General features: G+C 47.4%; 2 protein-coding genes across 2 annotated transcripts; one reads left to right on the forward strand and one right to left on the reverse strand.

Moving 5' to 3' along the window:
- The first annotated feature begins 5,234 nt into the window (after nucleotides 1-5,234).
- Nucleotides 5,235-6,832, forward strand: H1-10 (H1.10 linker histone). Its single transcript, XM_037033737.1, has one exon. It carries the CDS (start codon nucleotides 5,802-5,804, stop codon nucleotides 6,420-6,422), a length of 621 nt encoding a protein of 206 aa, XP_036889632.1. The 5' UTR covers nucleotides 5,235-5,801; the 3' UTR covers nucleotides 6,423-6,832.
- Nucleotides 6,833-14,102: 7,270 nt separating this feature from the next.
- HMCES (5-hydroxymethylcytosine binding, ES cell specific) lies at nucleotides 14,103-21,515 on the reverse strand. The gene is made up of 3 exons (XM_037033736.1): nucleotides 21,306-21,515; nucleotides 18,613-18,805; nucleotides 14,103-16,236 (listed from the first exon to the last, which is right to left on the reverse strand). The coding sequence occupies exons 1-3, from the start codon at nucleotides 21,413-21,415 to the stop codon at nucleotides 16,000-16,002; spliced, it is 540 nt and encodes a 179-aa protein (XP_036889631.1). The 5' UTR covers nucleotides 21,416-21,515; the 3' UTR covers nucleotides 14,103-15,999.
- Nucleotides 21,516-23,259: the final 1,744 nt, after the last annotated feature.

Consider the following 23,259-nt stretch of genomic DNA (forward strand, 5'->3'; position numbering starts at 1 on the left):
CATGACAAATCTCTGTACTCCATGAAGGTCCTTCATATTTCATTTATTCAAACATGTTTATTGAACATCTCCTATATGCCAGGTACAGAGGATTTGGTGATACATAAAACAGAAGCTGACCTTTGGGTGGGATAGAGAAACTAGGAAAAGTGTAAAAACTCTGAGTAATTTTAAGTGCTATGAAGAAAAACATGGAAAAGTGATGTTGAAAGATGAGAGGCAATCCTACTGCAGATGGGGTATTTAGGGAGGGCTTCCTTAAAGAGGTGAAGTGATGTTAACTTGATTGGCAACAAAGGATGGGATTTGTGGGTCTACAAAGAGCGGGAACAGCAGCACAAAGGCACCATGGTGGGGTTGTACTCAGCAAGCGTGGACAGAAAGGCAGGCAGCAAAGAGGGGTGGGGTAGGAGCACAAATAAGGTTGGCAAGGCCCAGACCTTGTCAAGCCTTCTGAGTTGTTGGGAGACGTTTGTGTTTTATTATGTGTGATGGGAAGCCACCCAAGTGTTTTAGCAGGGAGCAGGCAGGATCCAATGAGGGTTTTGAGAAAACCTTAGACTCTTTGAATATCTGGCACAAAGAGATCGACTTTGAGACTTTCTCAATCTTCTGGGTGCACATTGCACAAAATGGGCAGGCCTAAAATGTAGTTTAGATGTCAGAAGAGTACTCAGTTCCTCCTCACAACTGTTCTTGAGGCTATACAGCTCCCTGGGCTGTTCCCAGTGAGGCGTGGTTCTGGGGCCTGATCTGGACAGACTTCCAATGGTTGTCTTCTAGAAGCATCCAGACAAGGGAGGCAAAGAGCTGAATGCTTATTCCCAGTCTGTGGCTTCTTCTTGGCCTTGCTTTACCCTCCCCACACCCGGCTAAGTGGACAGACAGGGGAGTCTGGTGGGGCAAGTCTAATTCTCACTGGATCGGGATTTGGATTGGAGTATAATCCAAATGCTTTCCTCTTTACTGGACCTCAGCTTCTCCATATGAAGTGGGGGTGGGCAGACAGGACAGACGATAAGACATGTCTGAGATTCCTTACCATTCAATGCCTCAATAGTTCCAAAGTGTTCTTCAAGGGCCACCTCATTCAAGAATTATTACCTGATTAGAGGGAAATAAAGGAACACAGTTTTTAGCAGAAAAGCCACAGGTTCTGGTTCACTTTTTAAAGGCTACTTAGGCTGTGTCTAAGTGGAGAAAGGACTGGGGTGAATTGGAGGAAAGGCAGGCAGAGGAAATAGGGGACCAGCCAGGATAAGATGATGGTAGTATGGACTAGGTGACTGGCAGCTGCCTGAAGTGGCAAGTCCCTTTGCTACTCCCTACCCAATGTAGCCATAATGTCCCAATTCTTCCAGCTCTCCTAAGATAATGGCAGTTAGGGAACAGAGTCTGGTTTGAGGTTGAGAACCCCATCTCAGTAGAAAATTCCCAAGTTAGTATTCACTCATTCTTGACCAGTGGAGAATTTCAGGATCCACAAGACTGGACAAGCAATAACTGTATGAAATAAATTCATGAGCCTTATAAAGATCACAATAGGCTTTCTACTAAGCTTTTTGAAGGTGTCACAATACTGTGACACAATCCTGGCCTGCTCTGCCAGCTGGCCTAGTGGGGTCCAGCACACAGACACTTTGAGTTAGGACCTGTGTAGGTTAGTGCTGTGACAAGTGTAAGAGTACCAAGCTGGAGCTGGGTTTGAATCTCATCTCATTCATTCAGGATTGGGCCCAGGCTGGGCTACCTCCCTTTTCTCCAGTGCCACCACAGTACCCAGTCAAACTAATTTTACAGTTCTTGTAAAACCAACAGAGGAAGATGGCTATTTTTTTTTCTGGAGATGAATAACTGTTCACGTTCAAGATGACAAGTTCAAATCTCTAATTGTCCACAACTCTTTCAGCATTTCAGGTCCCATCTCTAGTTTGGGTATTCTTAACTGAGCACCCTGGAATGAAGCCCTCTCTTGAGACTAAATAATGCAGATGTGGCCTGTGGCAGCTGGAGACTGAGGCACAGACCCTCTATCCCCCTTAATGTGATTCCAAGTAAAAACAGTATCGGTGCTGTGTAAAGTCCTGCAGAGCCTGGTTTCTTCCATAATGACTACTAAGTCCATTCTTTTAAAAATGCCTATTATATTAAAACACTTTGGGGGGCTTTTTTTGTTGGTGTCCTAAGCCTAGGCTGTGAGCAGTTGGACACCATCAGGTGTGAGAAGAGGGGGTGGTTGGATTATTTTTTCCAGGTGCCTTTCCCAGTGCCTCTTGAGTGCTGGGGCCCAACATGTCCTTTACCCTCCACTCCTACCAGGGCAGGAGGAGCCATGAGGCTCCCTCCAAGCCAGACCTCCTGGAACTCCATTCTATCCAATCCCTACATTTTGCATCCTCTCAACCTCAACAGCAACTCCTCTGACGCTTATCAGGCCCGAAGGCCCTTCAGCTTACTGCTCTGCTTCAGGGTGTGGGGCCAAGGCCTCTAACCATTGTCCCCATTTAGGGCTTCAAAACACATATTTGCAGCTTAAAGGCAACCTTCCCATTGTCTGATTACTTCCCTGATACACAGACAGTAAACCCACTTTTGGCAAAAGTACCCCCTCTACTGGCACACCAAGGTATCTACCAGGGCTGGCATGGACTCTGAACAGTGTCTTTTGTATCCTTCCCCACGACCTGGGCCACACTGCCTTCCTCCACTGATTTCTTCTCTCCTCCAGTTATAGCCAGATCTCCCACAGAACTCCAGAACCTTCCCTCTGCCCCACAATGGCTGTACCCCCTCACTGACCAGGTTCTGGGAGTCTGACTCACCTAGAGGAGGCCCCGCCCCTTCTCTACCCGACCCAGGTCATCAGATTTTTAAGGGAAATCTGAACTGCATTTTTAAAAGATTTTATTTATTTTTATAGAGAGGGGATGGGGGCAGAAAGAGAGGGAGAGAAACATCAATGTGTGGTTGCCTCTCGCACGTCCCCTACTGGGGTCCTGGCCTGCAATGCAGGCATGTGCACTGACTGGGAATTCAACAGGTGACTCTTTGGTTCTCAGGCCTGAGCTCAATCCACTGAGCCACACCAGCCAGGGTTGAACTGCATTTTGATCTGAAAATTTTTAAATCCTGGAAGTAATTTAGGTTTAAAAAAGAAAGAAATACCAGTCTCCTCAGCTCTGCTGAATCTGTCCATGCTGATGATCAATGCATTTTCTGAGTGGTCTGCACTGTGACATATCAGCCCTTCCTTCTTGAAACTCTTTCCTCCTTTCCTTCTGTGACACTAGCCACACCTGATTTCTTCCTTCCTCTTTGACTATTGTTCCTCTGACTCCAGTGGAGCAGCTTCCCTTTTCTGCCATTCTCATATCCTCCCTTTTTTCCCCTCACCCAGCATGCTGTTGCCACCAGTTCCAGATTCACATTTCCGGTGTTCTTCTCTCTGTTGATGGTGGCACAAATGTCAGTCTGGGAGGTGCCCTTGCTGCACACACTGGGATTCCATCAGGGGCATTACCTTTTGGTCTCCTGTGGACCTTTCACAGACCTAAGCTGAAACCCCTCTCATCCAGTTATTTGGCCACCTCCTCTCCACCTGGTTTCCTCAGGCCAGCTCCCTTCTGGGTGTCCCTGTTTGCATCCTATCTCTAGGTACTCTGGTCCACCTGGAGAGGATCATCATGCACCTCCCCATTGTGCCCTCTGCTCATTCTTGAAAGGCTCCTGCTCCTAGGCAGAAACTTATCCATGGGTCATGGCATCTTCATCTTGTCTCTTCTTTCTCATCCTCCGTGGATCCTGGATCCCAAATTCCAGCCAGCACACTCCTTGCATTTCAGAATTCAAGGTATTTGCTCAAGCAGTTCCGTATCTGCAGAAACCCTTCCCACTTTCCAGTGCCACCTCCAGGGCTCAGCTCAATTTCAGAAACCCTGGCAGAAAGTTCCACTTAGAGCTTCCTCATTTCTGTGAGAGAGGATTGGCCTTCTTTGCAGAGACCTAGGCTACTATCTATCTTTTCTATGGTGTGTTCTCACTGCCTTGGGCAGCAGAAGCCCTTTCTTGGACCCATGCTTCCGAATCACCACTACCCCTCAAAAAACCCATGCAGTTCCACCTTTACCAGCCTCTCCTGGGCCAGGTTCTCCTGGGGTTTATTCATTAGCTCTTCCAAGGGCAAATGGGGTCTGTGCAAGCACTATGAAAGGGTGAGAGTCAACAAGAGGGCACCACCACACCCACTTAGAGGAGTCTGATGGGGCAGAAGGCCCCAGAACATGCTCCTACCTTTTAGGGACCCCACAGCCTCCAGCTCTTTGCACTCTGGAATCCTATCCACCCCTCCTCCTCCATGCTTGGGTCTCAGAGGACTGTTTTCCTTTTTTTAAAAGAGGGAGAGAAACATCAGTGTGGTTGCTTTTCACATGCCCCCTACTAGGAGTCCTGGCCCAGCAACCCAGGCATGTGCCCTGCTGGGAATTGAATCAGTGACCCTTTGGTTCATAGGCACCTGTTCAATTCACTGAGCCACGCCCTGGCAGGGCTCAGAGGACTGTTTCTTGTTTACACTTCTGCCGTGGTCCAGGGCCTTAAATCACTTACTCCAAAGGTGTCAGCTTTTCTCCCCAGTCCCTCCCCATGGTCTCAGCTTTCCCAAAGTGGAAGCTGCTTTGGCTTTAAGACTGAGAGGCATGCGCCTCTTTCGGACCCGCAATACTAGGTGCAGCAAAGCTCACATGCACTAGGTCTCCAGGACCTACTCTGAATTTCCCTCCCTAGAAAGGGGGGAGGGGTGTGGCCAGGAACTAAAAGCAACTCCCCTGCAGCCTTACACACCCCCACTCAGCTCCACCCAGGATCCGCCATTTGGCTTGAGGGGGCTACCCGCAAAGTAAGGTACTTGGATCATTAGAAGCAGGGGTTGGGGGTCGAGAAGAAAATCTTCCCAGGGAGGCACTGCGCTTCAGTACCGCGGTTTCGTGCCTGGACGTGGGCGGAGGTTCCTTTGGAAGAAGTCCTAGCTACGTCACTGTGCCCCAGCCGACCACGTGAGGGCGTGCCCTGTGTTTGTTTGGACAGATTAAAGCTGTTCCTGTGGACAGGCCAGAGTTCCCTGGAAGCGGTCAGACTTTAGGTGCCCGTGGTGCACTCTTGACTTGGGGCTTCGAAGCTCAGAGCTGTGTGGCCTCCCCCGGGGCCTACACTATTCGTCTCTAAAGCCTCGCGTTCTTCAACCTAAGGTGCACCCCTCCGTTCCCCAATGCCTGTCTATTCTCAGGAACAGACCGCCTCTTCACTGCCACTGGGGCTTGGACTTTGCCTAGGGAGCACGGATTCGAGAGCAGTGAGGCCGGTGAGGCGAGGTCCCAGAAGCCAGTGGCCAGGGAAGGGGTTCCAAAAAGCACAAGTTGGAGCTGGCTCCGGACCAGGCTGTTGTTGTTCTCAACGTGGTCCGCTGCAGAGCCATAAAAGGGAAGCAAAGGCGCCCTCTTTCTCTGTACAGCGAAGTGTGCACGCCCAGAGAGCTGTTGCTGGTGTAGTGTTAGCAGTGGCGGCTGCTCCCTTGGGAGGCTTCTCTGCTGTGGCCCGCTCCTGGCCTGGTTTCTTCCTTACGCTCCGGCTGAGGCCCGGCCCCCTCCCCAGCCCTGCCGCCAGGCTCCAGGCCCCGCCGCGGCCGCTCCCGCCTGGAGCCGCCGCGCGCCCCCAGCCCCCAGGCCTCCCCTCGGCCTCTCACTTTCCTCTTCCCGGCGCGGCCACCGGGCTTCTGCGTCCGGCCTGCCACCAATCCGCTGGCTACCATGTCTGTGGAGCTCGAAGAGGCCCTGCCGCTGACAACCGCTGAGGGGACGGCCAAGAAGGCGGCCAGGGTTAGCAGCTCGGTGGCGCTGTCCCCCTCCAAGAAGAGGAAGAACAAGAAGAAAAACCAGCCGGGCAAGTATAGTCAGCTGGTGGTGGAGACTATTCGCAGGCTGGGCGAGCGCAACGGCTCCTCGCTGGCGAAGATCTACACTGAGGCCAAGAAGGTGGCGTGGTTCGACCAACAGAATGGGCGCACCTACCTGAAGTACTCCATCAAGGCACTGGTTCAGAACGACACGCTCCTGCAGGTGAAGGGCACCGGCGCCAACGGCTCCTTTAAGCTCAACCGCAAGAAGGTCGAAGGCGGCGGCGGCGAGCGGCGCGGAGCCTCAGGGGCCACCATGCTCTCAACTACAGCCGTACACAAAGGCAAGAAGGCGGCCCCGAGCGTGGTGGGTCCCCAGCGCTCGGACCAGAAGCCCGAGAAGCGATCCCACAAGAAGGGCACCGCCTCTAAGAAGCACAAAAGCAGCAAGGCAAAGAAGGCTGCGGCAGCTGGAGGCAAAGTGAAGAAGGCTGCAAAGCCCAGCGTCCCTAAAGTACCAAAAGGCCGCAAGTGAGCGCACAGGTCTAATTGGGCGGGCGTTTGGTTTTTGTCTCCCAAGTGTATGTAGTTTTTATACGCTTACCCTGGCCCTGGCCCTGGCCGCCGCGCCTGCTCTGAGTGTAGCAAGGGGCCCAGGGCCCCTTCTTTCGTCCCATCCCCCGCCCGTCGTGGTAGTATTTCTTTTGTTTTTGTGTTTGCTTCATATTTTGAAACTGTCCTGACGACGCCCCATTGGCTCTTCACCCTTGGCAACGGCTGTCGCTATGGTTACCCGCCCCTAGGTGCCAGCGGCCAAAACCGCCGGCCTTCCTTTCCCGTTCCCCACTCTCCAGCCTTGGGGTGCGCAACAGTTGTGCGGTACTGCGTAGGTTTCCCCTTCATCCCGTCGGTATTTGTGGGGCACAATAAATTGTTCAAACCTTTGAACTGCTCTCATTTTCTTCTGAGCGGACTAGGGATGGGCCCAGCTGGTGCACATCTTGGGTGGGGTGGTGGGTCCCAAGAGTCTTCTGCTGGTTCTTCCTGGAAGGGTGTTCAGACCCATGTCCTGTGAACACATGAAAAGATGCTGGAGATAGCCTTGTTCAGTTCCCAACAATGGTCTCAGTCTTGGGGTAGGGGAAGTGGTGTTTTTTTTCAGGGTTTACTGGTAAGGGCCCCTCAGCCCTTAAAAGGACACCTTTTGGGCTTTTATGGAAGTTTTTCTGAATTCTGGGTTACTTATTGTTGATATGACAGGGATAATGGAGATATGGAGGTCCCGGACTCTGGTTCACCACTCACAACTTGAGGTGTGGCCTGATGGATCCTTTTGGCTAATCTGGATTGCAGACAGGACAGGAGGGTTTCTGGATGAATTGAGAATGTTCCTCAGCCCTGAGACACTCTGGTGTCCAACATATGGAATTTTTCCTAGAGTTGGGCAGCAGGATGAAGCCTATTCTGACATATTTCTGACAGACCTATTCTGAAAAGTCAATCCTATAAAATGGGTGTTAAACAATTGTAAAATTTAGGGCATGTTCTAGAACAGTGGGTAGTACATGTACCAAGTTGGGCAGGCCTGAGCTAGGGTTAGGTGAGAGATTCAGGGAATCTTTTGACCTTCTACATAGACTACAGTAAGAGGGGAAAGGCAATAGATTGGGGAAGGGAGGGAGTACCACTGGAGAAGGGCCTGTGGCCTTTCTTTCGTTTGTATCCCTCACACTAGAGTGTCAGTTACTATTCTTCCCTGGTTCACAAGGTGGGGTCACAGGGCAAACCTCAACCACTTACCACCCCACAGACCCTACAAGGGCAAGTGGCCACTCCACTTCTCTTCTGGTCTCTTCATATTCCTCTGGAGGCTCCAGTCCAGAGGGAACTGCCACCTGCCTTAGGGAACTGCAGAGCCAGGAACTGCCAATGTCTCACCTGTCTTGTTCTGTGTGGGGCCGAGGACACAACAGTGGGCAAAACAAATACAGGTGCCTGCCCTACCTGATTTTCCCGTCAAAGATGAATTACTGAGCACATCATTGCTCTCTAGGCAGTTCAGAGTGCAAGATGGAATCCTGACCTGAGTGTGGCTGTAGGGAGTAGTCATTAGGGCAAAGGAGATGTGATGCTAGACTTGGCTGTGGATGTTTTGGTTCTGAGGAACTGTGGACATCCAGGAAAGAGTTGGAGACACAGAGAGAAGTGGGCCAGGACTGACAGCCTCACACCACCCTGCCAGCTCATGTCCTATTGAGCTAGTCTAGGGCCTTGTCCCATCCATACTGGCTGCAGAGCCAGTAAGTAGGACAGCAGCTAGAGGCCTCAGCCTACCCAGGATTCTGAGGCATAGTGCTCCTGATAAATTAAATGATCCCTCAGATTCTACTCTCTTTCCCTAAACCAGAAATCCAGCCTAGATGCTTATTGGGCTCACTGCAATTGTCCAACTTGGAATCTGGGTCTGGGGCCTGGAATTTGGCTTTCTGACCAATTCCCAGGTGGCCCTAAGGTTCAGAGAGGGTTGTGAAGGTGTTCTGTAGGGGCCTGACACTTGCACTGCATACTGTTTCCTGCCTAGCAATTCACAGTTTCATCTTGGAGCATTACTTAACCAAAACCTCCCACCCTGGTGACTGTCTCCTTTGAGAACATCCCATGAGCACTAGGACACCCCAAATGTCCTTCAGGTCATCCTTGTTCCTTACTGCCTTTCCATATTTCCTACCAAAATTCTCCCTTTGCTGCACACACTTCCCTGTTCTCCCAGTGACTTCCCTCTTTGATGATGTGGTGGTACTCTACCCTGTCTCCACCTCTGTTCCTCTGATCATCTGGGCCCCTGGCTTGCTGTCTACTCCCCCCTAAGAGCTGCCTCCTCCAGGAGCACTGGAGCATACACTGGACCAGCCCTTGGGGTAGGTCTCCCATTCTGATAATAAAGAACATTTTAATTTTTCTCTGGAGACTCAGCCTATCCTACTCCAGGCCACATGGTTCTGGGAGTATGATCCCTTCAGTCCTGCGGATGGTTGCATGACCCAAATATGCAGTTAATAACCCTTGCCACAATGACTGGGTCAGAAATGGGTTCATGGCCCCAGTGGGTTCACTGAAAGTCCTGGGTCTTTTCCTGGAACTACTGAGACTGTTCTTTTCTCTTGGGATCACAAAGGGTAGTACATGTAGCCAGAGTTAACAGTGGCTTTTGTTATCAACATATAGGGAGAGCCCACCTGAAAAAGGATCCAAGACAGAGAACATTGGAACTGAAAAACAGAGAGACAGAAGCCTGAGAATATGAATGGAACCTCTAGATCCAACCATGCCTGAGGCGAGTTTAGACCTGTGCCATGTCAGCTGATACACTGCTTTTTAAATAAGCTAGTTTGAATTGAGTTTCAGTTACTTGCAATCTGTCTCTCATTTCTTTGACTCACTTTACCTTCCCATGCTCATATCCTGGACCTTTTCATCTCTTCAGATTGCTTTTCCCCTGAAACCACCCTTCAGTGTCCCACTCTGTACTCACAGGCCCCTCCCCTCCTCTCTTTGCAGCTTGCTCATTTCAGCAGAGCTGAAACTCTGTGGGTGGAGCCTACATGTCTGATACGCACCCTAAATTGAAAGATGGATGGCCACAATCAGCCCCATGTGAACATTCAGTGTGTGCCAGGCACTCTAAGGAAGGATGCACAGGCCTCACTCATCTTAGCTTCATGACATCCCCAGTGAAGAGTTCAAAAATTCATCTTACTGGTGTGGGTGCTGACAGTGGGAGGCTTATTTTCTGCCTTGACACCACACTCACCTCCTGTATGGAGCTGGGGCATCCAGGATACACCATTTACCTACTCTTGGAGTTGGTTTCACGGAGCCTCAAGTCTAGATGAACATTGAAGGCACATTATACTGCAAGGCCAGGAGGTGGGCTTTGTGGGAGAGGTGACTCAAGTGCAGTGAGGAGACAAAGGACAAGATATGTAGCAATGGCTCAGGTGCACCTTTCAGCATCCACTGCATCAGGGAGGTAAGTCTAATAGGACCAGGTCCTGGAGGCTGAGGTCAGTGTTCTCGGCCTATCTTCCCTATGGTCTTCTGGTCTGGGGACTGTTCTCCCCAAACTTCAGTTTCTTCATCTATAAGTAGAGCCAATAAAGATTTCTTTTACTCATCTGCTAACCAGAGAGGGTCTGAACACACTGCCTCTGGCCAAGGTTTTCCTGCCCCCAACCTTTGCATACCCCTAGATGTAGTGCTCTGTCCTCCTGTTACCCCACCTCTCACTGAACCTCCTAAGGTCTACTTTCTGGGTCCCTAGATCCAACTTTGTGGCTGGAGGGCAGCTCTGCCGGTACTAGAAAAGCCTCTTTCCAGGCTGTGCAGCTTCAGCAATTCATCCAATTGACTGTTATGGACCAACCTAGCTGAAACTCTTCCTCTACCATGGCAGGGCTTAGTGCTGAGCACAAGACCTGTTGGAAGGTCTGAGCAATGAGCACGAGGGTACAGAAATCTCAATGTCCCAGGTATCAGACCTTGGATGATGTGGCCAGAGGCAGCTCCACCAGTCATGAGGTAGCAACTGCTATTGGGGCAACTAACACTTGAAAAATGAAGGCAGTGACACTTGCAGATTTATCAGACTTGCTGCCTGTCCTGGAGGAGCTTAGCCATGTGCAGCAGGAGGACAATAAATCAGCAACTTCTGGGCAGGGACACTCCAGGCTGGAGTAGCACTAGCACAGGTCCCCAGGATTGGAAAAAGCTCCTGAGTTTGGGGAATGGTAAAAGCAGTGAGAAAACTGAGAGATCATGAGGCAGGAATAGTTAGCGGAGCTTTAGGTTCCCATTATCAGTTGGAGTTCAATGGAGAAGCAGAACCAGAAGTGATATAGGCATACACCTATGTAGTATTTGATTGCTACAGGGAACTGCCCTGCACAATTGTGGGACTGAATAAGCAATTTCTGTAAAGCCGAATCTCTGTGACTGATGCTGGAGCTTGAGGTGCTCAGTCAGGAGGTGAAGATCATGAGCAGGCTGAAACTCACTAGCAAAAACTGGAACCCTAGGATTGACTGTTATGGCTGTCTCTGAATACCTCAGTGATGAGGGTATTCTGCAGAAGCTGAGGCCCTTCATTACAGAGCTAACCATGCACACAATTGGTTGAGGAGTAAAAAAGACTAACTGCCTAGGTGCTGCTTTATACCAGGAAGGTACATCAGCAGATCAGCAACAAAAATGGTTGCTTCCTTCCAAATCTGGCAAGTATCTGCCTTGTAGCCCACACAAACAAGAAACAAAGTGTGGGAGTTCTGGAAAATGTAGTTCAGCCTAGATGAGTTGACAAAGACATCATAGTTCCCCATTGTGTGTGTGTGTGTGTGTGTGTGTGTGTGTGATGAGGGTGAGAAGAGACTAGACCAGGGTTTCAAACTCAGAGGTGCAAAGGTACCAGGCCAGACAGTGCAGTCTGGCCATCTGGAAGACACAGACTCCACCTGAATTGGGACAGTAACTATCCAGTCTTGCTGATTGTTGCCAGGCAGCACGTGGTTTAGTATGGCAAGAGCTTCCCATTTTTTCAGACTGTGTCAGAAGCACCTTATGAAATGTTTAAAGTCCCCTCTCTAGAGGCAAGGGGAAAGGCTTGGGCCATTTAGAAAGGCATAGATAGTATGCCTTAGCACGACAGTGGTCCCACATGAGGCTGTCATCTGAAATACCTCTCAGAATTTTTTATATAGAAATTATAAACTTTTTGTGTGTGTGAAACCTCCCACTTTTAAAATGTGGACTTATGCCCTGGCTGGCGTAGCTCAGTGGATTGAGCACAGGCCTGCGAACCAGAGGATCACGGTTCGATTCCCAGTCAGGGCACGTGCCTGGGTTGCAGGCCAGTTCCCAGCAGGGAACGCATGAAAGGCAACCATACATTGATGTTTCTCTCCCTCTCTCCTTCCCCTCTAAAGATAAATAAGTAAATAAAATTTTTTAAAAAATGTGGACTTAAAAAACAAAATATTCTCTTTCACACCTATTAGGTTGGCTACTATAAAAGGGAAACCAGATCAAAACAAATGGTGAGGATGTGGAGAAAGTGGAAACCTTGTCCACTGCTGGTAGTAATGTAAGATCATACAGCTGTGGATCATACAGCTGTGGAAAACATTATGGTAGTTTCTCAAAAAATTAAACATAGAATTACCATATGATCAAGCAATTCCTTAATCATACAATACAATTGGGTGTATACTTCTAGATATATACCCAATAGAACTGAAAGGAGGGTCTCAAAGAGTTATCTGTTCACCTATGTTCACAGCAGCATTAGTCACAATAGCCAAAAGGTAGAAGTACCCCAAGTGTCCAATGAGGGATGAATGGATAAAGAAAATGTGGTCTATCCTTATAACGGAATAATATTCAGCCCTAAAAAGGATGGAAATTCTGCCTTGGCCAGGTGTCTCAGTTGATTGCAATGTCATCCCATACACCAAAACGTTGTGGGTTCAATTCCCAGTCAGGACATACATTTGCAGGTTCAATCCACGGTCAGGGTGCATACAGGAGGCAAATAATAGTGTTTCTCTCTTACAGTGATGTTTCTCTCTCTAAAAAAAAATCAATGAAAACATATCTTGGAGTGAGGATTAAAAAAAAAAAGGAAGGAACTCCGACATAAGCTACAATATGGATAAATCCTGAGAACAGTATGCTCACTAAAATAAACCAGACACAAAAAGACAAATAATGTATGATTCACTTATATGAAATATCTAACCAAATTCATAGAGATATAAAGTCAAATGGTGGTTTCCAGGGCTGGAGATAGGGAGAAATAGAGAGTTAGTGTTTAACAGGTAAAGTTTCAGTTTTGCAAGATGAAAAACTTCTGGAGATTGGTTGCACAACAATGTGAACATACTTAACACTATTGAACTGTACATTTAAAAATGGTTAAGGTGGTATGAACTTAACATACCTACCTTATCTTGCCTCTCTCCCAGCTCCTGTCTTTCTTGTTACTATCTCCACACCAGGGTTGCCATTTAGAACTTTTTGTGTTGTTTAGCTTGATTGTCCAATTCCTTTCACTGATACCCCAGCTTCTCCAGAGTCCTAGCTTCTGCTTCCCACTGGGAGTTTTGCCCATAGAGCCTGCAGCATGCCTCTCCTCTCTGGAGTCCTGGGAAATAAGGGGGGGGGGGGCCTTGATCCATCTCCACATGAGGGACACTAGCCCAAAGGTAGGTTTTGGTTCTTCAAAACCAGCACCTGTTCTTCTGGGTTCCTGGGAGTTTAATTGTGAGCACCCATTCTCCTGATTTAGAGATGGGGAAACAAAGGACTTGCTCAGTTTTACATGCTCTAGGAACCCTCCTATACAGCCTAAGCCAAACTCCTTTCTCCAAGGAAGGAGATTCCACTTTTCCCATCCTTTGACCCTTCCTCAGATTGAGAGGATGGAGGGTGTACAGGCCCAGGTGGGTAGGAGTCTGAGGCCACCCATTACTCTCTTGGGTGCCCACAGCCAACCTGCCCTCTGGGCTTTCCCAGCAACAAGCAGAATCTTGTCCAAACTAAGCTTAAACACTCCTCCTAAATCATAAACCCCTTGGACTTCTCCTTAACAATACCTATACCAAACTGTGTGGCCTTGGTTGAACCTCTCCCTTGCCTGGGTCTGTCCTGCCTCTGTACAAAGCAGGGTTGGGCTTTTAGGCACACAAGCTTTGCACCAGATGTATCCAGATGTACTGCATACAGGAGTGGAGGGCAGATACTTGTCTATTAAGATCTGGAATACTGGGGTGCTTCTGCCTCCTCTGAAACTACAAAGCAGGAAAGAATCCCCTAAATTAGGCCTAGAATCAAGCCTGGTCATCGCACCCATAGAATGGGAGGGTGAAGAGGGACTGCCATCTGGGAGCCCTGTTCAGGGGCCAGACAGTCCCAATTGCCCCAGAAAATCTCAGGCCCAGCCTGAAATGGCTATACCCAGACAGGGAGGTAAAGGCTGTCCTGTTTGTTCCTGAGATTTGTTCTTAAAAAAACAAAGAACAGGATTAGATACTCCATTGGTCTGGTAAGCAAGATTAAGTATTAGCAAAAGGTGGGAAAATAGGGATTCACATTCTCATGAAATAAGTGAAAATTTGGAGAACAATTGGCAATACCTAGTAAAGCTAGGTAGAAAATTGCAGAATGAAATGTTCAAGATACCATTTATGTAAACCTGAAATCACAAAACATGTTCTCAGATATAAGAATATGCTTTTAACATCACATTTATGTGAAAGTACAAAAACTTAAATGAAAAGAACACACTGCTGAAAACATTCTATTCCTTCTAATTAAAATGAAAAGACCCTGCCAAACTGACTTACAACCCTGACAATGGGAACAATAGAAATGAAAAATAAAGGGAATCTCATTTCTATTGTTTACTAAACCTGAAGCAAATATAACAAAAGTCCTAACAGTCAACCTTCTGGTAAGTTATATATATTTTTAAAGTCTCTCAGTAATACCACCAAACCAGCAAATCAGCTCAAACAAAACTGGAGGCCACAAAACAGCACCCCTGGCCTTCAGTGAAAGGTTCTTGTGTACAAACCACCACCAGGGTGATCTCACCTCCTCACCCTGGAATGGTGATCTAAAGATAAATTTAGAGACAAGGTACAGTAGGTGGAAGTCACTGCAAGCGTTGGAGCCAGATACCTCCCTCCCCTCACCCCTGTCAAGAGGTGCTGGAACTGCCCTCTGATTGGTGAAGACATTGACCCCTGATTTGCAAAGGGCTTCAGCCAGAGCCCCTCCAGAGGTCTGGTGATGGTGGTGATGGTGGTGTAGCCTGCCCTCCACTTGGCTCAGAGCCTGCTTCCACACAGCAGCACAGGACAGCATTCTCCAGTGCCTGAATGTTCCGAACAGTTAAAAGTTAATCACCCGGGAAGGCTCTCTTCTGGCAAAACACAGCCTGACTGGGGGGCACTCACATGTGCACTCACCTGTGTGCTTAATTGCCAGGTGTGGCATCTAGTTAATGCCTGTGGCTCCTTGCCTACAACAGGGCAGGACATGTAATAGCTGCTCACATTCATTTAACAAATATTTGCACACCTACAGTTAACATTGGGAAAACAAAACAGTGAAAAAGCGGTCTCTGCTTTCATGGAATTAATGATCTGGGTGACAGAGTGACAACAGATAACTACCCCAAATAACTAACTAGCTAACAATAAAGTGATTCAGCGCCAAGGAGTAGCTTACAGAACAAATCATAGTGTCTCTGACCAGGCTGGGACAGACAGATGGCCAGCTCCCACCTGCACCACAAGACCAAGTCATCCTCTGTGCCCTGCTCTACCCAGAGGCTGGGGATCTGCATAGGGCTTGGAGGGCTGTGACTTTGGGATTTCTCCTCACCCAGACTCTAGCTCCCTGTGTTAGGACAGGGTCTTGGCTTCTGTACCCCGTTCTACCCCCAGTCCCCTGTGTTTGGCAGACATGAATTCAGGTAGGTTTTAAGCTACAGGATTCAGACAACTTCCAAGATTGAGATAAAGAACCCTCCACCTAGTCTTTTTTATTGTTTCAAAAAAGCAGTTTTGTCCAGACAAAGCCCAAAATAGTAAGATCCAAAACTATCCCCACCAATAGCATTTTCTGAAATATAGACAGTTTATCAAATATAATTTAATCAGAAAAAAATACGTATTAAGAACTTAATTCCAAAAGACAGAAAGAGTCCAAAGGTTGAGTAGAAAGTGGCCTTTTACTAGCAGCACCAGGTAAGGTTGGTGCTAAGAACTGCTGACAGGGTCAGGCTTTGAGGGAAGCCTCCAACCAGTCCTACCAAGAGAATGCAGGCAAAATGAACCCCTATGAGTTGATGGCGGTGGACCCTCCCCTTCCCAGCTGCCCCATTGTGGGTTCCTGGTCACAGACAGGATAGCCACTCCCCGATAAACCCACAGCTGTTAACTAACACGGTGCTACCTCCTCCCAAAGCAAATCATACACTCAATGCAAAAATCTGTCATCAGCAATAGTCTTCAGTGCAGCAAACCATGACCTTGGTCTCTCAAAGCCCTGCATTACTGGCTGTGAGGCCTCTTGGCCACTGGCTCCTCCTCTTTCTCCTTCTTCAGCCATTGTTCCAGGAGTGTAGCACTGCCTCTCTTGGTGTGGAATGGGCTCTTCTGTAGGAACTGGCTGGACCATTGGGGCACATCTGACTCTGCCTTTTGGGATGTTTTGGGGTTTTCCTTTTTGGGTGACTTTGTGGCCAGCCACTGCAACATCTTCTGGCTGCTGCCACTTGGCTTCAGTTCCTAGGAAAAAGACAAAAAAGCTCAACCCAGTCATCTTAAGCTTTTGGGAAAAGGACAACTCCAATGGGCATGAGGTACTGATGCCTCTTTCCCTACTAGAAAAAGTTACTGAGGGCCAGATAGGGCTCACTAGTCAGGAGAGGCAAGAAAGGAGCAAGTGAGTGTGCTCCAAGGAGTATAGAGGGTAAGGACTAGCTCTTAGAGAAAGCTTCATGGGAGGCTTAATGTGAGGCCATTCAGAGAGAAGAGCACTGACAGGCATTCAGACATGCAGAGAATGGAGCATTCTCGGGGAAAAGAATATAATTTAGTGACCAGGCAGAGAGTTTGGAAGTGAAGCTGGGGAGACAAGCTTCAAACAGCCTCCATAATTAGGGATTCAGCCTAAGGTTGAATAGGCTGTTTCCTACCAGGCAGCCAGCCCCTTTGTACAGCTTCTTCTTGCCTGGCACTTCTCTTCTACTTCTCTTACCTACGACGCCACCCTAAACTGAGGGTTCTGAATTCACATAATGCCACCTCTCTGGAATGTAAATTCTGTTGAGGCAAAGATCATGCCTGCAATGAGGCAGTATCTAGTGTACAATGAATAATTTTTAGAAACATCTAACAAAAAAATTACCAGGGTTGTAGGAGTATGCAGAAAAATGGGAGCAAAAAAAAAAAGACACTGACTGTGGGTGTGAAAACTTAAAGAAACATAGGGGTGTGGCAGGGGTAGCTGTTCTTGTAATCATCATCCTTAACACTGCTCAGGCATTCTAAGATGCCTGTTCTTGCCATACTCAGAGTTATGTCCTACTTCAGATCCCTCTATGCCACCTAAAAACAGTGTGACTCCTAAACGTTTATCCTTAAATGTCAGTAGGGGCCAGTATTTCACTCTGGAGCTCCCCTTCCCTGTGCAGATGCAAACATTTGTTTACCTTCCCTTTGAAATACATCTTCAGGACCCTTACCAATTCTGAGAAGTTAAAGTTTTTGGCAGAAATGTTCTTAAATTGTTCTGAAGCAGAACAAGGATTGGAACTTCTTCTTGTGGTTGGGAAAGCAGAGGTACAGAGAAGACATAAAAAATAACACAGTTGGGCCCTGGCTGGTGTAGCTCAGTGGACTGAGTGCAGGCCTGCGAACCAGACGATAGTGGTTCAATTCCCAGTCAGGGTACATGCCTAGGCTGCACGCCAGTTCCCAGCAAGGGATGGATGAGAGGCAAATACATTGATATTTCTCTCCCTCTCTCCTTCCCTTCCCCTCTAAAGATAAATAAATAAAATCCTTTTTTTAAATTTCTTCTCTTTTCACATCTAACTTACTTTATTTATTTTATTTTTTTAAAGATTTCATTTATTTATCTTTAGAGAGGAAGGGAAGAAGAGAAGGAGAGAAATATCAATGTATGGTTGCCTCTGCTGGGAACTGGCCTGCAACCCAGGCATGTGCCCTGACTGGGAATTGAACTGCAATTGTGTGGTTCACAGGCCTGCACTCAATCCACTGAGCTACACCAGCTAGGGCAGATAAATAAACACAATCTTTAAAAAAAAAAACCAAAATACAGTTGGCCCCGGCTCGTATGGTTCAGTGGATTGAGTGCCAGCCTATAAACCAAAGGATTGCTGGTTCGATCCCTGGTCAGGGCATATGCCTGGGTTGCAGGCCAGGTCCCCAGTAGAGGGCGTGTGAGAGGCAACCACACACTGATGTTTCTCTTCCTCTCTTTCTCTCTCCTTTCCCCTCTCTAAAAATAAATATATAAATATAAAAAAAAAATAATACCATTGGTTATAGACAGAGATGCAATTATGGTCAAGGGCTCCTTTGGTTTTTCTCACAGTCACCCTCTATATTAGGAGTCCCTGAACTTGATTTATTACCAGACCCACCAAGAGCTTCTCAATGGTAAAGTCCAGGCTCACTCCTGAATACTGATCGACTCACTATATCTAGATAGAGTCTGGCATTTATGTTTCAAAAGAGGTCTCCTGAGGACTATGAGTTACAGCCAGCTTTGTTTTTTTAAATCCTCATCCAAGGATATTTTTTTAGTGATTTTAGAGACAGAGAAAGAGGGAGAGGGGCAAAACATCGATTGGCTATCTCCCATATGAACCCGCAACCTAGGTATGTGCCCAGACTGGGAATTGAACCCATGACCTTTTGGTGTACTGGACAATGCTCCAACCAACTGAACCACAACAGCCAGGGCACAGCCAACTTTGAATCACTGCTCTGCTCACCTTTGCCATAACAAATGAGTATGAGTTTTGAGTGGTTTAAATGAAAGCTATGCTTGTAAAAGGCCATATCCTAAAAGAAAATGCTAAAGTGACAGAAGAAAACTCAAAAAGGACTGTCCGAGTTACAAGCCTCTACCTTTTTGATCAGTAAGTCCACAGGGATCAGACACTCAGGAGTGTTGTTTCGGGAGTTGTTCACCACGTGAGAGACAGGATGGAAGATGACGTTCTCTGTGGGGTGGATTAACTTCAGAGCTTCTTGAGTTGAGATTTTACCAAAGTCAAGCCATTTAGAAACTGCTTCCTCTCCATCTAATATGGCAGGCATCCTAGTCAGTGAGGTCAAGACATTGGTTAAAAGAGGCAGAGTGAGGCCAGGGAGAGAAAGGAGAGAGACTTGAATTAGTTGATAGCACGAATCACCACAAGAAGCTTGCCCTCCCTCTGTGCTTCACATACTGATTGCTGCCATATGCTCCCTGACTTAACAGGGCACAAAATTCAACACTAGAAGAGCCAATTTATAAAGTTTTATGGCAAAGACAGTGAATAGTAATTATGAGTGGATTCAGTGCACTCCAGTGCACACATTAGCAAACTGGTGACTTTTCTATGATGCACCAACCTAGAATTAAAGGAGAAATAGATCCTGGAAAACTTGTCTATCAATAATAATCTCCAGCTTTATATCCCATGACAGCTTTACAGTAAGTAAGACTTATTCACACAATTCTGAACAAAAGGAACCTATGCCTCTGAAAGCAAAGATGCTGTAAGATGACTCCTAGTACCCAGGAAGATGTTACAAAAAAGATCCTTTGTTTGGCTTCCAGTTTTATGTCCTAGACTACAGGTGGCAAACATGAGGCCCATGGCCCGACTCTGGCCCCCCACCTTGTTTTATACAACCCAGCCCCTTGTTTCTACCTGGTGGCAGTGCCAAGCTTTCACTTAACTGTTAAGGAGTCGTTACACTTATACAGTCCTAAAATTACATTTGGCCCTTTGAAGGCAACTGCAAGGCTGATGTAGCCCCCCGTGAATATGAGTTTGACACCCCTGTCCTAGACCAATGCAGAACATTGTACACACTTCATTGGTGAGTGGTTGACTTTAGGAGACAAATGCATAAACATCTATTTTAATCATTATTTTCATTTCAAAAAAATTGAACATACTTAAAAAATATTTTACAGGAAGTAGGTAAACATTATGCTTACCTCCTTTCACGACCATGACAAAATTAGAACTAAATTTAGAACCACCCTTGAGAACCACCTGAACACTATAACTCCCATAATTAAGGATATAAAGAACTCCCATAACTAAGGATATAAAGCAGCCACCTCGAGAATGGCAACAGGGGTAGAACTGAGCAGGCCACACACTCATGTGTAGTGGTTAAGAATAGGGAGGGATATCTTGACTGTGGAGGTTCCTACTGAGGGGCAAAGGGTCCCAGGCCAACACATGGCTTCCCAGCCTTTTAGAAGCAGTGCTGGGAAAAGGAGTCACCACAACGCTGGCTATGAGAGTCAGCAGGAACTCAGTGCCGGTGAGATGAGGGGCTGCCTGCTGTAGACCTGGGTATCCTTTTAAACGGTCTGCGCATAGAATCACTTGTTCATAAATACTCGCCCTAAGCCCAAGAGATAGGACAGCAGTTCAAAAGCACCAAGGACATACAGAGGAACTGAACTGTCGGACTTCAAGGAGAGGGCTGGAGAGGCAGCTATGTCTGGGACTAAAATGCCAGCAGGTGACATTTTTCCTTTGTTGAGCCCTCAGCTCAAATAGCTGGACAGATGCCAAATCTGAGATTCAAATAACTTGGATAACACTGCTGTTGCCCCATGCTGGTGATTCTCTGAGACACTGTCTCAATGCACAGGCCTAGCCTGTGCCATAGACTTCCCTAAAATCTCTCACAAGTCAATAAACCCCTGTCCTGGCTGGTGTGGCTCAGTGGACTGACTGCCAGCCTTTGAACCAAAGGGTCACCAATTCAATTCCCAGTGAGGGCACATGCCTGGGTTGCAGGCCAGGTTCCCAGTGTGGGGGTGGTGTGTGTGTGAGAGGCAACCACACATTAATCTTTCTCTTCCCCTCTCTCTAAAATTAAATAAATAAAATCTTTTTAAAAAAAGTCTACAAGCAGCGCTGGTCTTGGCGTGCCCTGTACCTCTTGCAAAGCGACTCCAACCTTGGCACTAGTGTCCACTAGCCTGGGTTCACAGCATAACTACTCTAGGATCCTTCAAGCCCAGTACAGGCAGCTACCAAATGCAAATCACTTTGTAAATCCTACCAGGCTGGACACAGGCAGTGACTAATGTTGGCCTGCATCAGAGTCCCTCCCAAGAATCCACAGAACCAACACACTTGGTGGCTGGCTTCAGATAACACCAGAGTAGCACCCAAAGGTGTGGGCTTGTTGGACATGAGAGCCCTGCTAAAGTGTATCAAGCTCTGGGGCCAGTGCTTCCAACCCCGTGCCCCGCAAGGGCTTATCTACTGTGGTCACAGTCTTTAGCCAGTCAACTTGAGAGTCAATTCTACTCACTGATGTGCCAACAGCAATGAAGGGTCAACTCCAATAAAAGAATACATACAGCCCACACAAGGGACACCTTTGGGGCATCTGGATTGGGTGAACAGGGAGACAAAATGACTATTAACTGCATTTTGCAAAGCAACTGTCTTAGTTTCCAACTGTCTACATTTGTACGTATAGAAAATTTACATTCCAAAATCAACCTATCTAAAAGGCAAAGAGAACAAACCCTTCCATGAATCCTTTTGGATCCACGGATAAGAAGTGTGACTTGCCTATGGTGGATGTCATTCAAGCCTTTGCAGGAATCCACTGTGATGATAGTGTAGGAATACAGACAGTCTCCTCCCTCTGGTGGCTCCCAGCAGTCAAAGATCCCAGCCATTGTTAGTGGCCTCCAGTTGTCCCAGACTTTCTTCCAGTCCTCAGGACTGTGTGCAGCACCAATGCTGCCAGACTGGAAGGAATTACATGGGCAGATAAGACATCTGGCAGCTTTCTTCTACATGTAAGTTGGACACTACTACAGACTTAAGAGCACTACAATCATTTTAGAAGTAATAGTCCATGATTATTAACTGCCTTTTAAAGGAAAGAGGGTTGGTGGCAAATACCATTCAAAGCTATAGATAGATAGATAGATAGATAGATTTAGGGCTCTTTCGTTGCTTTCAGAATACACTTTAATACCTTCATCAGTCATTCAGGCTTCCTATGATCTGGCCCATGATTCTAGCTTTCACTTATAATATCAGTCTGAACCTGCCATTTGCCAATGAAACTACCATGCAATTCTGTTCCTACTGTCTTGCTGAAACAACATTACCCCGTTCACAATGTCCTTCCCACCCTTTCTTATCACGCCAGTTCCTACTTGCCATTTGAGATTCAGTTCAAGGCCTAGAATACAGAAAGCTAGAAAGAGTGTCACCTCCACCTTAATAAGACATAAAGCTAGATAATCTATCAAATCATAACTTTTCTTAAATTCATTAAAGGACTGAGGTCACAGGGCAACCAATTAGCCTCAACTTCCTGCAAAGACAGGGGCCTCCACAGGGAGATCAGACACAAGCACTGGCTTACCAGTGGCAACATGAGGAAGGCAAGTCCTTCATATAGTAGATAAGAATTCAGATAAAATTATTATCAAATTGCTAAATGCAAAGTGTGGGGTAGCCTGAGAGTATACAATCCCTGGGGACCACAGACATCAGGGGCATTTCCGTCAGCTTGTAGACTCTTCTCCACAGACCTCTGAGCTGTGCATAGGAAATACTGGAGGCAAGGCAGGAGACTAGAGAAAGCCATCCTTAGACTTCCGGCCAAGATGGACACGTAGGTGGAAACACTGTGCCTCCTCACACAACCAAGTTTAAAGACAACAAAATTTTAGTAACGAAAATGCAGCCAAAACACAGAAAATTGAACTGTACAGAATTCTGACAACAAGGAACCATTCAACCAAACCAGTAAGAAGGGCGGGGTCAGCGGCTGAGCAGGGTCAGGCAGGAAAGATAGGCCAGACCAATCCAGGAGCGCAAGCTGCGGTTGGCAGATACCAGGCGTTGGGTGGCAACAGGCAGACTCAGTGACGGTGCAGGGCAGCTGGCTGACCGTGGTCACACATTCACACTCAGATAAACAAGGCAAAGGAGTGAACAGTGAGACAGACTGCTCAGGCTAGGGCCCCAGTGACTGGAATTGGAGCCTGAAAGTACCAATTGGAAAGACTTTCGGGGTCGAGGTGCCAGGAGAGTTCATTGGAGAGGCCCACAGAGTCCAGGAGGGTAAAAAAGCCCCCACACCCGGGAACCAGCACCAGAAGGGCCCAATTTGCTTGTGGGAAGTGGCAGAGGGGACAGAAATCTGAGAGAGAACAGAACAAACACCATTGCCCCGCTCTGACCCCACCCCCACATACAGCGTCACAAACCAGCAACTGGGTCGCCAGCCCTGGTGAACACCTAAGGCTCCACCTCTCATATGTAACAGGTCCGAACAGACCAAAACATTATGGCTCAAGAACAGCTCAAAGCCTCAGAACCAATAATTCTAAGCGACCAAGAGATAGCCAAACTTTCAGATGCACAGTTCAAAACACTGGTGATCAGGATGCTCACAGAAATGGTTGATTTTAGTCACAAATTAGAGGAACAGATGAAGGCTAAACTAACTGAAATGAAGGGAAATGCACAGGAAACCAATAATGATGGAAAGGAAACTGGG

The sequence above is a fragment of the Sturnira hondurensis genome, unplaced genomic scaffold (genome assembly GCF_014824575.4).
Source record: "Sturnira hondurensis isolate 20B ecotype Veracruz unplaced genomic scaffold, ASM1482457v3 Scaffold0021778, whole genome shotgun sequence".
NCBI lineage: Eukaryota > Metazoa > Chordata > Mammalia > Chiroptera > Phyllostomidae > Sturnira > Sturnira hondurensis.

Coding starts and splice junctions, on each gene's coding strand:
- HMCES (XM_037033736.1), bottom strand. CDS start 21,415: ATGGCTGGGATCTTTGACTGCTGGGAGCCACCAGAGGGAGGAGACTGT. Junction 18,806..21,305: donor TTGAATGACATCCACCATAG/GCAAGTCACACT, acceptor CTCACTGACTAG/GATGCCTGCCATATTAGATG. Junction 16,237..18,612: donor TGGACTTACTGATCAAAAAG/GTAGAGGCTTGT, acceptor TCTTTTTCCTAG/GAACTGAAGCCAAGTGGCAG.
- H1-10 (XM_037033737.1), top strand. CDS start 5,802: ATGTCTGTGGAGCTCGAAGAGGCCCTGCCGCTGACAACCGCTGAGGGG.